Here is a 13,848-nt window from a genome sequence, read left to right as displayed (position 1 = left end):
TTCTCCCGCCTCAACTCCTCCTCTTACCATCGCGCGTCCCCTCAGGAATTGTTTCCTCCTAAATGTGTTTCCATGGTGACACTCTGTCTCCTTCAGAAATGGAAAACCCTCTCAATCTTCTCGAAAAGGCAGAAGACTGATTTGGTTGCCCATCAAAACCTTGTCTACAATACCCAAATGCCACCTGGGGCTGATTGTTTTTCTAGTCTGTTTCCCAGCGTGCTCAGCGGGCCGGCTAAAGACAAGGGGCTGTGGAGATGGGAAGACAAGGGAAGGCCTTCGCACAGCCCTCTGGGAAACAGTCCTGGCTCTGGCGCAGAGGCTCTTGGGTGAAGTAGTCGTGAAGATATTCGCCCGGCACCGGAAGTGGATACGAGGAGGCGCGTGAGAGCAGTTGCGTCTCCGCCTCCCGCCTGGCTCCCGTCGTGTCTGTTAATCCGGTGGATTGCAGTCTCGAGGTGAGGATATACCGGGGCTGGGCTCACTGAAGACTCTGGAGCCTTGTGGGCAAGGTCCTTCCCGAGGGATGACGGAATGCTTCTGGGGCGATTTCGGCTCTGGGCGCGTCGCTTTGGGCTGTGGTTATCTAGGTGGAGCCTCGAACGCTGGTTCGGAGTAAAGGATCAGGATCTTGCTAACGGGCTTCCCTGGTAGCACAGTTGGTAAAGAATCCGCTTACAATGCAGGAGACCCAGGTTCGATCCCTGGGTGGGGAAGATCCCCTGGAGAAGGGAATGGCAACCCACTCCAGTATTCTTGTCTGGAAAATCCCATGGACAGAGAACCCTGGCAGGCTTCAGTCCTTGGGGTCGCGAAGAATCGGACGCGACTAAACCACCACCGCATCTTGCTAAAGTGCTTTCCAACGCTAACCGGCCGCCCTGAGAGGAACGATTCTATTTCATTTTATTCGGATGATAAAACTGATACTGAAGGAGGTGGTGAGTTGCCTGAAGTCTTTGGCAGAGCTGGGCAGGATCTTGGGGGATGAATGAACGAGAGTTCTTTAGGAATTCAAGATATTTACCATTCATTTGAGCGCTATCTGTGTGCCAGGTGCTGTTCTCACATTTTCTCTTGTAATCTCCGCAGCAGCTACCCCGTCATCAGAATTTTCTAGACTTTAGAAAGTTAATAGTATGCGTATTTCTTAACTGGGGCTTCCCAGGCGGCTCAAGGCTTCTCAGTGAGTGGTTCAGCGGTAAAGAATCTGCCTGCCAATTCAGGAGACGTAGGAGACGCGAGTTCTATCCCTGGGTAGGGAAGATCCCCTGGAGGAGGGCATGGCAAGCCACTGCGGTATTCTTGCTTGGGGAATCTCATGGACAGAGGAGCCTGGCAGGCTACAGTCCCTAGGGTTGCAGAGTCAGACGCGACTGAGCACGGGGGCACGCAGGTGGCTCAGTGGTGAAGAACCCGCCTGCGGATGCAAGAGATGTGAGTTTAATCCCTGGGTGGGGAAGGAGGAAGAAATGGTAACCCGCTCCAGGATTCTTTTCTGGGAAACCCCATGGACAGAGAAGCCTGGCGGGCTACAGTCCATCTAGTCGCAAACCAAACAACAGTATTTCATAATTAGGCCACACTCCCAGTGATATTTGGGGCAATTCTTGGAAATTGAATATTTCTGCTGGAAAAGGCGTTAATCACACTGAAGGAGAATAAAGACTATGCATAGCCTGTGGCGATTTGGGTTCAGTTTGACTACCAATTTATGAATGAAGTTCTGGTTCTAAGCCTTTTGTTTTTAGAATTGTAGATAAGAGATTGTGGGTTGCTATTTTTCTGCTTTATTTTGTACATGTAGAAAGTGACACACAAAAAGGGTGAATGATGTGGCCGAGGTCCCACACCAGGAAGAGGCAGGACTCCCTGGCTCCAGGGCCTAAGACTTTCCAGTCTGGTAATGATTTGCCTTAAGTTACTATGACAGAGTGGGTGACCTTGAGCTTCACCTCAGGGCTCCAGTTTCTTCCCTCCCAGGTCTAAGAGTTTATGAGATGTGGACAGAATGGGATTTGGAAACTGTCCATAGAGTTCTCAAATTCAGATGTCTGAGGGCCAGGCCGATAAGGAAATGAAGAGAAGAGTCTGGGTGAGGACTGTGCGGCCTCTCAGAGGGATCATCCCATCTAAGGGGTGGAGAGCTCGAAATGGCTTCCAACAAACTAGCTCTGTGGGAATGCAGACCCCATGTGGCCAAATCCTAGGATTTTTCAGAAACTGGAAATTGAATTTTTAGGTGAAATCTCCCAGCTTTTGAGTTTGGGATTACTTAGAAGAATTTTCTGTCAAAGCATTCTGTGCCGGGGCTTTCCTTGTGTCTCACTGGTAAAGAATCTGCCTGCTAATGTAGGCGACCTGGGTTCGATCCCTGGTCTGGGAAGAGCTCACATGCCATGAAGCGGCTGAGTCTGTGAGGCCTGCTGAGGCCTGCATGCCCTAGAGCCCGTTCTCCATAACAAGGGAAGCCACTGCAATGAGAAGCCCGCACACCACAGCACAGAGTAGACCCTGCTTACCATAACTAGAAAAAAGCCTGCACAGCGATGAGGACCCAGTGCAACCCAAAATAAAAATTTTTAAAGAAAAACAAACCAAACATTCTATGCCAACTCAGGCCAGATAAAACATCTGCGGATCAGACATAGAACAGACCTGTGGTTGCCAATTGGGAGGGGGACTGAGGGAGGGATGGATTGGGAGTTTGGGATTAGCAGATGCAAACTACTATATATAAGATGGATAAGAAGATCCTACTGTATAGCACAGGGAACTATATTCAGTATCCTATAATAATGGAAAAAATATGAAAAAATATACATATATACATATAACTGAATCACTGCTGTATACCAGAAACTAACACAACATTGTAAATTAACTATACTTAAAATTTTTTTTTTAAATCTGTAGATTGACTTACACTCACAAGTCAAGTCTTAACCTCTTTGTGAGGAAAATCCTTGTTGTGTAAAACATTAGCTCTTATTATAGGCCTGAGGTTTCTCTGGTGGCTCAGCGGTAAAGAATCTGCTTGAGATGCAGGAGACCCAGGTTCGATCCCTGGGTCGGAAAGATCCCCTGGAGAAGGGCATGGTAACCCACTCCAGTATTCTTGCCTGGAGAATCCCTATGGACAGAGGAGCCTGGCAGGTGACAGTCCATGGGGTTGAAAAGAGCTGGACATGACTGAGCAACTTGCACTTCACTTCACTTCTTAGGCCTATCACATTCCATTATCTGCAGTCACAAAATCTAGAAAGCTCTGAAAACCAAATATTTTTTCCATGAATTTGATGCCTGAACCTGACTAGAAATGCTGTGATTTATTACTTTTAATTATCCTAGCTAGAGTGGATATTTTTACCTCCACTCTTGGAATATTGAAGTGTTCAGTTATGAAATGCTCCCCTTATTCCTCTCCCCTCCCCCCTGTACTGGGATTTTAATGAACTACGCCATGTATGGTGGATTACCTTTTTATTATCTGAAAATTTCTGAATTAAAGCATACTTGGCCCAGAAGCTTAAGAATTATGGACCTGTGATGTGGCTTCATGACATGGAATGCTTTCAACACCCATAGATATATGCCACTTAAGGAAGTACATAGAGGCCACACCTGTGTACAGTGTTTTGCCTGTTATGAGTTGAGAATGACCCAGTGGGCAGTGACCGTATATATATATTTTTTTAAGTGAAGTAAATAGAATGGTAAACATCCTAGTCCACCCTACTTTGTAAGATGAAGTATTGTTTCACGAAGCTTTTGTTCAGTTATGTATGCAAATGAGAAGTCATAGTATATATTATCTGTGTTACTGTGGGTCATGGTTTAAAAAAAAGTTGAAATCATGCTGTTGTAGAAATAGCACAGTCTTGGAGACTTGCCTGAACTCTAGTCTTAGAGATGATACAAGTCCCTACTGTGTGTCAGGCACTGTGCCCACAGTGGTGAGCAAGACAGAAGGTTCCAGCAAGGTGAGAGATCTGAACGTCCACATCTCCCACGTGGATATTTACGGACTGTACTTAACCCTGACAAGTGCTAAGGGGGGCTGTGTAGGCTCTGCAGCACTGGGGCTGGGTGCTTTTAGTAAATAGAATTGTGTGATTCCTGCAGGGAGACGCACATCCTCACTCTTCCTACTTCCGGACGTTTTGGGAGCTCCTCCAGCATGGCCAGAGAGTCAGCTCTAGGAGGAAGGCACACTTTCTCCCAGTTTCCTAGTCCTTTCTGCCGCCCTGCCAGCCAGGATTGTGGAGGGGAAGGAGGGGGAGCTTAAATGAGGAACTGGTTGTTGGGTCCCCATCAGCTACAACTGAGGTGAGTCAAGTGTCCCTCTCATCCCAACCTGTCATCCCCAGAGGCTGCACATCTGGCCTGCCTTGTTCCAGCTCACTGTCTTATGATGCCCGCCCCCCGCCCCCAATCAGTCTCAAAGGAAAGCCCTCACACCATCACTGTCTTGCCCAGTACCCTTCCAGGAATCCTTATTGCCCAGTACCCTTCCAGAAATCCTTATTGCCCCCTGGATAAAATCCAGGTTTCTCAGCCCATCCCTGCATGGCTTGGGTCCTGCCCTCCTCTTTCCTCTTCTTCCATTTCCCTCACACAAGCTGTACTACTCCCTTCTTGGCCTTGTGTGAAAATATTACTCCATACTTTCCAGCTTCCTGCCTTTGATCAGGCTCCTCTCTCTGCTAGAATATACTGCAGCCGCTATCTCCAGCTGGTAAATCTTCCATAGCCTTCAAGACTCAGTTTATTCTCCCCACCTTTCCTGGGCAGCGTTAGCTCCTCCCTGCTCTGGTCTCCCAGGTCACCCCTGCCTCCTCCACTGTAACACAGATCCACCAGGTTGGGGTGTCTCTGCCCATATCTGTCAGTCCCATCAGACTGTGCACTCCACAGGGACAGGTACTAACTGGGACTCATCTCTGGGTCCCTAGGGACATTACTAGTCTGGCACACAGAAAGCCTTGAGGTGTTTGTTGAATGAATGAATGAAAATGGAAATGAAACAGAAACAGACCCACAGACATAGAGAACCAACTTGTGGTTGCAGAGAGGGGAGGGGGTAGGGGAGGGATGGATTGGGAGTTTGAGATGAGCAGAGGCAAACTGTAGAATGGGTAAACAAGGTCCTACTGTATAACTTGGGGAGCTATTCAATATCTTGTGATAAACTGTAATGGAAAAGAATATGGAAAAGAATGTATATACAACTGAATCACTTTTCTGTACAGCAGAAAATAACACATTGTAAATCAACTGTGCTTGAATTTTTAAAATAAAAAAAAATTTAAAAACGTAAAATCTTGAACACTGAAAAAAGCAAAAGTCAAGGTAGGTAGGTGGATGTTAGGATGAGGCAGACCTGCCTCTGTGACCTTGAGGGGATAGCACGTCGCCTTTTCTAGACTCCTTGTCCTTGCCTGGAAAATATGAGATCTCACATCTGAAGCGTCTCACAAGATGATTTTTGCCAGAGGCCTGGCATGTGGCGGATGAGGCTACTGAGGTGAGCCATTGGCCCCTCCCTGACCCCAGTCCCGCTGCATTCCAGGAAATTGCCACCCTCAAGGACATAGCCATGGACTTCACCTCGGAGAACTGGGAGCAGCTGGGGCAGGGGCAGGGAGACCTGTTCTGGGACACGGCGTTGGACAACTACTGGAACCTCTTCCTGCTGAGTGAGTGCCACCCCTGCCCTGGGGAGTCACCGCCCTGCTCAGGATCACCCATGGCTCTCTGTCACCCATGGGGTGATCTCCTGGCTCCTGAGCGCCTCAGATCACTGTGCTTAGTTGCCTGATTCTGCGACATCAGTAGTGCCTGGTGACCTTTTTGGTTGTCACCACTTGGGAGGAGTGGAGGGTGTACTCCTAGAATCCAGTGGGTGGAGCCCAGGGGTGCTGCCACACACTCCAGAATTTCAGGGACTATCCAACCCCACATGTCAGTACTGCCTGGGAAGAGAAACCTGTGCTTGCCCTCTAGCTCCATCAGCACTTTCCTCTTCCTCATGGTAGAGGAATTCCTCCAGCTGACACTTCAGGGGCTTCACTCCTTTAAGACAAACTGCAACCCCTTGAGCACTCACTGCCTCTCCCCTGCCTGGCTTGCTCACCGCTCATTTTATGGTCTGTCTCCCTCTGCCGTAGTTTTCTGCAGCAGGAACTCGTGCTGCTCCCTGGTGGAGCCCCTGTGTCTGGAACAGACAGTACTGGCTTTGAGGGCTCAATGAATAGAAGAGGGAGCAGCGGGAGTCAGTGTGTTAAGAACTAGGTCTTGTGCCAGGCCAGCACTTAGAATGCTCTCCTCTAGTCCTCCAGACACTCATCTGTGTGTATTTATTAGCAGTGTATTCCCTTCCTGTAGCTACTTTTACAGATGCCACAAGTGTGGCTGAAAACAGCATACACTGACTCTGACAGTTCTGGAGATGGGTCTGACTGGGCTAAAATCTGGGCATGGGCATAGTTGGTTCCTTCTGGGGGCCGTTGGGGAGAATCTCTTTCCTTGTCCTCTTTCAGCTAAAAGCCAAATGAAACCTACTTGCTGTGCTCACGGCTTCTCATCTCTGAAGTCAGCAGTGGCTGTCTCCCCACTGTAGCATGTATCCCCTGGGATTACAACTCTGTTCCCTCCCTTGAGGAAGTTTGCAGAGGGTAGGAAGCAGGATTGGTCTTTGGGACCCCCTACACACTCCCATCATGGGGCCCATCTTATGGAGGCCTCTGGTATGTCCAGTCCATGGGAGAATGAGTGAATCACGGATGACTGAGGAGGTACATGACTCTCCCTGGCAACTCTCTTTTATCTCTCAAGAGCTGTTACAGATCCTTTGTGTCCCCAGCCCCAGTGGTCACATCTCTGATCACCCTGGATTGTGACCGGGTCCCTCTCCTCCACTGGGCCAGGAACCCTGCAGAGCTGGATCAGGTGCTGAATAATCATCAGGACACCCAGGAAGTTCCTGCTCAGCAGCCCGATGGCCCCCCATCCTGATGTCATCTGGTTGGTGACAATGCCTTTCTCTCCTTACAGACCCCCCTGGACCCAACCTGACCTTCCATCCAGATGGTGGGGAAAAGCTGGAGGCCCTGGTGAAAGAAAGCCCGGAGTCAACAGACACTGGTGAGTGGGCAGCCAGGCCCCCCCAGGGGAGGGTGGAGGGAGCTCACGGGGTGTGGTCCTTTGTAGGCCCTCTGTCTTTAGGACCTCCATCCCGCCCACTAGGTCTGCTGACACATCTCCACCCCCTGCCTCTCGGCTTCACTCTGCCATGCGCTGGCTTCAGGCTGGGGAGCCTCGCCCTGCATACCTTTTCTCCGTGTACCTCTGTGTTCAGCACATGGCTGTTTTGGTGCCCTTCCTCTGTCCCCTCTGCATCCTTCCAGACTCAGCAGGGCTCAGCATTCCATTCTCTGAGTTAGTCTCTCCTCCTTTCTGTCTTGTGCCCCTTGAGCACTGTGGACCTCCCGGTCTGCCTATTTCACCTGCCTTCAGGCAGGCCCATCCTTCCTTCTGGCCCAGCAGATGGCCTGTCTGTTAGTGACTCAAGCCTGGGCCTAAATACAGCTAAGAGCATTCACTCTGCCCTCTCCCAGGCCACAGTTTCTCTGGGGGATCAGTCAGGCAGTCAGGATTCCCGGGTGTGCTGGTTGAGACATCCCTGAAGGGAGAGTCAGGGACCCTCTCTGGGGTGCCAGCAGCTTTTCTCATTGTTAGACTGACGGTTCACATGAGGAGAAGGGCCCCTGAACCAGAGGCCATGGTGTGGGGGCTGCATGGCTCAGTCTCAGCCTGCACCCTAGCTGTCAGCAGGCAACTCTTTTTGGTTCACCTCTCGTGAGCGTGGACCTTCTGTAGCCTCCTGTTGAGCACACAGGTGTTTCACATGGACCTAGGCACCATGCATTTCCCTTTCTGCCACCTTGACATCCAGGCTGACTCCAAGCTTGTGTAGCCACATCCAAATAAGTCCTCCTGTGGTGACATGGTATTATGTTGTCATCATTTATACCTCTTTTCCCCGAGTGCACTTCTCTAGGAAGTATGCCTTAGCTGATGGGGCTGATGATGGCAAGTATCCCTCTGGAACCTCCATGGCTGCCCAGCACCACGCCCACCCCCCCTTTTTTAAAAATGTCTATTAGGCTGTGCTGGGTCTTAGTTATGTCAAGGTCTCCGTTGTAGCACATGGAGTCTAGTTCCTTGGTCAGGGATTGAACTGGGGTCCCCTGCCTTGGGAGCATGAGTCTTAGCCACTGGGTCACTAAGCAAGTCCCCCAGCTCCCCCTCCTAATACCTCTTGAAATGGGCTCTTTTTCCTGTGATGCCAGTACCCACTGGATCACCATGCTGGCCCTGCCTCCTTCATTCTCTTCCCAGCCAACATCAGGATGCATCAGATGACTCAGGATGCATCACCTGCTCTCCTTCTTGTTTACTCTTAGCCTGCAGCTCCTGTCTTTAACTCCTAGGGAACAGGAGACATTTGCACTTGCCCTCTCTTTCAGGCATAGCTGAGACTTCTCCTCTGCCTCAGGACTTCTTGGAAGCAGGACTCTTCCAAGAGATTACTGAGACTTTTTCCAAGGATGATCTCTGGAACTCCCATTTGGGAGAAGCCTCCATAGGCCAAACCTGGTTAGATAGTTTGCTAGGAGATTCAGAAAGTCTTCTGAGGTCTGATATTATCAGTCTGGAAAGTCCCACAGAATGCAAAAGCCACAAATTCAAGAGCCATGAACTCAAGATAGACCTCAGTCCTGAGTCCCACCTTTCCCCAGGAGGGGGTTCCATGACACTTGATCTCCCTGAAAAGAGCCTGGCACCAGCTAAGTCTCAGGAATGTGGGAATGACTTTGGGTGCTACTCAGACCACAGCCAGCAGGATACCATCCAGGGAGGGGAGAAACCATATGAGTGCAGTGAGTGTGGGAAGAGCTTCAGCCAGAGTTACCATATGATCCAGCACTGGATTCTTCACAACAGGGAGCAGCATCCCACAGTGCTTCAAGAGTATGAGAAAGATGTCAACCAGCGTTCCTGCCTTTCCATGCAACCAGTGACTCACACAGGCTACAAATCCTATGTGTATAACAAGTTCGGGGAAACTTTTAGTGAGAATACACACCTTCTGTGTCATCAGAAAGTTCACACTGAAGAAGAACCATGGGAGAGTCAAGATGGTGACTGTCCAGCAGATCACAACTCACAGCCTTTTGAGTGTCATAAACCACCCCCAGGTAAAACCTACAATTGTAAAGAATGTGGCCAGAGTTTTAGCCAAACCTTTCATCTCTCTGTGCATCAGAAGACCCATACTCAGAAATGCTATGAATGTGCCAAATGCAAAGCAACCTTCAACTCCAACAGATACCTCCTCCAACATCAGAAAATTCATGCTGCAAAAATGATCCCTGAGGATCAGGAGTGTGGGAAGGCCTGCAAGCAGAGCTCCTTTCTTGTCCAACAGCAGTCTGTTCACACTGCAGAGAAGCCTTATAAATGTGATGAGTGTGAGAAAACCTTTAGCCATAGCCTGGCCCTAAAGATCCACCAGAGGGTTCACAGTGGAGAGAAGAATTACAAATGCAACGAATGTGGGAAAGCCTTTTACCGGAACAGTCACCTTAGTGAACACCAGAGGGTTCACACGGGTTACAGGCCCCACAAATGTCACAAATGTGTCAAGAGTTTCAGCCGGCCCTCCCACCTGATTCGACACCTGTCCATGCACGCTACAGAAAAGCTCTACAGCTGTGCCAAATGCAAGAGGACCTTCAGCCACAATGAACACCTTGTTCAGCACCAGAAAAATCCATGCTGTGGAAACCCCCTAACGAATGTCAGGAGTGTGGTGAGCAACTTGTTTGCTGCTCAACCCTAACTTGCCACCAGTGCATTCACAATAGAGAAAAAGGACTCAGTGAGAGCCAGGAGATCTTATATGAGAAACCCGAGCACAGAGAGCATCCAAGGATCTGTGGGAAGCGCTTTAAGTGTAACAAATGCGAGAAAACCTTCCACTGCAGAAAATACCTGACTCAGCACAAGTTGATTCATGCCAGGGTGAAGCCCTTTGAGTGTAACCACTGTGGGAAAGCCTTTGGGCAAAGTTCACATCTCATCCGGCACCAGAAGATCCACTCTAGATTGAGATCATACAGATGTGGGGACTGTGGGAAGGCCTTTATCTACAGGACCTCCCTCATCAAACATCAGTCCCTCCACGTGATCGAGCACCCCTTTAAATGTAACGAATGTGGAAGGATCTTCAGCCAAAGTGCATGTCTCTTAGAACATCAGTTAATCCACACTACGAAGAAGCCCTTGATACCTAACAAGTGTGACAGTCTTGGCCCACAGTAACCACCTTATTCAGCATCAGGGAACTCAGGCCGGAAAGAGGCCCTTTGAGCAGAATGAATGTGGGGAAATTATCCAGGAGAGCTCATGCCTTTCTAAGCACCAGGGAGTTTACACAGATGAGAAGCCCTATATGTGTGCTGACTGTGGGAGAACCTTCAGCCTGCGTGCTCAGCTCGTTTACCACTAGAGAGTTCACACCGGAGAAAAGCCTTATATTTGTCAGGAATGTGGGAAAACCTTCAGCCAGAGCTCGTGCTTCTCTAAGCATCAGAGAATTCACAAAGGTGAAAAGTCTTATAAATGTGACAGTGGTGGGAAAGCTTTCATTCGGGGCACTCCGCTCATCCATCACCAGAGGATTCATACTGGAGAGAAGCCTTACGTTTGTCAGGAGTGCGGGGAAGCCTTCCAGCAGGGCTCATGCCTTTCTAAGCATCAGAGAGTTCATACCAGGGAGAAGCTTTGTGTGTGTGCTAAATGTGGGAAAGCCTTTGCGCAGAAAACAAATCTGATGCAGCATGAGACAACTCACACAGGGGAGAAGCCTTATGCTTGTGGTGTGTGTGGGAGAGCCTTTCGCCTTAGGGCCCATCTCAGTCAGCACCAGAGAATTCACACCCAGGAGAAATCATATCAGTGTCAACATTGTCAGAAAGCCTTGTGCTGCTGCTCAGGTCTCAGCCGACAGCAGTGAGTTCACACTCCAAAGTAGCAGGTAGCAATCCTCCCCATGACCCCTGGGTAGCAGCAGGCTCCCAGACATCTGAGAATGTTCCTCCGAGGCCCAGAGTTGAAACCATCCCAGTGTAAGCCCCTCCCTGCCGTGAGTAATTAATCTCTCTGGTAATAAAGATTGATTAGAAAATTTACACACGTTTCATTAAAACAATGAAAACTGGAGCTTTGGAAGTCAGATAGACTGGACCCTGTTTACTGACTTCAATCCCAGTTCTGCCATCTGCCAGGTGATCTACAGAGAGTCATGGAACCTCTCAGGGATTCAGTATCCTCATCTGTAAGATGGGCACAATCCTAGTTACTACCTCAAAAGACTACTGTGAACATAAATAGATGCAAAGCACTTAGAACCAAGTACCTATCAGATAGTGAGTACTCACCAAGTGTGAGCTACAAATACGCATCAGATATAACAAATACACTCTTTTACATTAAAACAAAGAGATGATTCAGTAACCCTCTATTTGTATTCAATTGCAGTTACTGTTGTTACTAACATTACTCATGGCTTTAATTTTCAAAGTTTTCCTTCAGTATACCCTTGGTTTAATTGTTTGCAAAATATCAGCACTTTGTTCTTTATTGAAACAAAAAAAAAGTCTAGCCTTTTCCTTCCCTTCATCTCAGATCTGTCCTAGTACTTTCTTAACTAACCCACAAAAAGCCAAGAAGAATCTGTAACATCTAACATCTCACAGAAAGAACTTTCCACTCCTAGTTTCCCAAACCTCTCACTCAAAAGGATCCCTCCCACATCCACATGCTACCCCTTCCCATAGTCTCCCATTTCAAATGGTTGGTTAAATGACGAGACCAAATTTATCATGAAAGTTAAAGCTGTAAACAGCTGGATTCAGTTATGAAAGCTGCAGTGGATTATCATTGTCTCCACATGGTTCACACGATCTATGCAGAAGATGTGCTTGGTGCAAAAATAGTGATGCACAGAAATGACTTCTGGAATGTTCCTCCTCCATCATTTGTCCAACCTGGCCACTCACAAGCACTTTACTATAGGCTCCAAGTTGGGGAACACCAATACTTTAAAGTGCTGCCCTTGCGTTGAAGCTTCTGGAATCAGGGAAATGAATGGCCTCATTTCATAGAGGAGTGCTATTCGTTGCCAGGTGATTCCTTGGAGTTAGAGCCCTTGCATTCACTGCTCACCATGGCCAGGCCTGTTCTACAACTGAGTCTCACTTCAGGGAAGCACGTGACCAGCTCTTTTGATGGCACCTCCTCAGCTCTGAGCTTTTGTGTTCCACTTGCTACATGATCCAGTCACCTGTTTCCTGAAGCACAAACAATCTTACAAAGATACTGGACTCTGGCACTTTTAATATTCTTTCATATTTTTGTTTCTTTTTTTTAAATATAAATTTATTTATTTTTGGTGCTAAAAAATGTTCAAGAGTCTATGCTCTGGGCCCCTGGGATATTTAAAACCTTGCACCTTGAGTTGCACCAGTTGGTTTGTTGAAAATGGGAACTTAGCAGCTGACCACACCACAGTGGGGAGTGTACTGGTTTTCAAATGGCTGAAAACGCCCAACTTCTACCTTATTTGTATCTGAGCAAGGGGCCTGATATATACCCAAGGGTGGGGTAGGGGTGGGAACTCAAATTGCTAAGTGTATTCAAGCAAGAGTTTTGACACCAAAGGTAGAAGTCAGAGGCCCTGTGGAGAGCTGGCAGCCATTTGTGTGTGTGTGTGTGTGTGTGTGTGTGTGTGTGTGTGTGTGTGTGTGTGCTATCTGTGTAACTAATGATCTGTGTTCTGTGGACCAGGGTAGAAACGCCTACCCTCATGTTTGAGTGTTTGTTCTCTGATTAAAAGTTTTTTAATTTCTAAGGGTTGATTGCTTTTCTCAGCTCAGTGCCACACACCCAGCCAGGGGCTGGGCATGTACAGTCACTAACTGTCAAGTGCTCACAGTTCTGGGAGGGGAGGGCTCCTGATGGTGAAAACCATCCCATGATGAGATGGTTAATTCTGTTTTTCCAAAGCCCGGGAGGGTCAAGGACAACTAGGGAGCCACTCATTTTCAGTTGTTCGTCAGCACATCATCAGCCAGCAATTTTCCATCCTCATTAGTTCTGCCTAATCAAGGAGGAAGTGTGGACTGCATGTTGTTTATTCTTTTCTAGTTAAAAAGATACAGTTGGGCTCAGGCAAGAGTTGTTGCTAGAATTTAACATTATTTTGCTCTCCTGGTACTTATTTTACTTTCCTTCTCCCCCTTTATCCTCTACTGATGAGAGATACCAGTTTCCCACTCCTGGAAAGGTAGTAAGTCCTCTTGAAAAATAAATCAATTTTAAGTTTTTTTTTTTTTTTTAAGCTGATCTGAAGGAAAATGTATGGCACACATCTGCAGCTAAAAAATTTGATGGCAGTGTATCACTGAGGTTGGGGAACATTCAGCTAAAGCCTTGCATCCTGCCAATGGATAAACTAGATTATGCTATGCCAGTTGCCAGATCTGATCACTGTGTGTCAGATCACAGCAACTGTTCATTCCCCTCACTAGTGCTTCATGTTCACTGTGGGTTGGCAGGGGTCGGGCTGTATCTGCTCTATCCACCTTAAGTGGCTGAAAGTACCTTTAACACCGCCTCACTCCAGGACTCCAAACTCTGCCCTTTGGGTGGGCATTGCTGTCCATTGAAAATGTGCAAATTTCCATTCATGGCAAGTGATACTGATCATTCAATCATAGT

General features: G+C 48.1%; 2 protein-coding genes and 1 pseudogene across 5 annotated transcripts in view; 2 read left to right on the top strand and 1 right to left on the bottom strand.

The window, feature by feature from the left end:
* The window catches only part of VRK3 (VRK serine/threonine kinase 3), a 35,967-nt gene extending 35,729 nt beyond the window's left edge, over positions 1-238 (bottom strand). Inside the window, exon 1 of one of the 3 annotated variants that reach the window (XM_027515074.1) lies at positions 28-238. The gene's annotated coding sequence lies outside the window, so the exon portion shown is untranslated. The remainder of the gene's footprint in view (positions 1-27) is intronic. The other 2 variants (XM_027515078.1, XM_027515069.1) reach the window with 2 other exon arrangements.
* Positions 239-356: 118 nt separating this feature from the next.
* ZNF473 (zinc finger protein 473) lies at positions 357-12,979 on the top strand. Of its 2 annotated transcripts, none has more exons than XM_027515064.1 (5): positions 357-458; positions 4,126-4,329; positions 5,573-5,699; positions 7,057-7,146; positions 8,404-8,625. In XM_027515064.1, exons 3-5 carry the CDS (start codon positions 5,600-5,602, stop codon positions 8,466-8,468), a joined length of 255 nt encoding a protein of 84 aa, XP_027370865.1. In that variant the 5' UTR covers positions 357-458; positions 4,126-4,329; positions 5,573-5,599; the 3' UTR covers positions 8,469-8,625. The 2 variants fall into 2 exon arrangements, with proteins under 2 accessions (XP_027370865.1, XP_027370864.1); XM_027515063.1 differs by having other exon boundaries at positions 364-458; positions 8,532-12,979.
* LOC113875856 lies at positions 10,520-11,101 on the top strand (annotated as a pseudogene).
* Positions 12,980-13,848: the final 869 nt, after the last annotated feature.

This window comes from Bos indicus x Bos taurus, chromosome 18 (genome assembly GCF_003369695.1).
Source record: "Bos indicus x Bos taurus breed Angus x Brahman F1 hybrid chromosome 18, Bos_hybrid_MaternalHap_v2.0, whole genome shotgun sequence".
Classification (NCBI taxonomy): Eukaryota; Metazoa; Chordata; class Mammalia; order Artiodactyla; family Bovidae; genus Bos; species Bos indicus x Bos taurus.
This window is presented reverse-complemented; position numbering and strand designations above follow the sequence as displayed.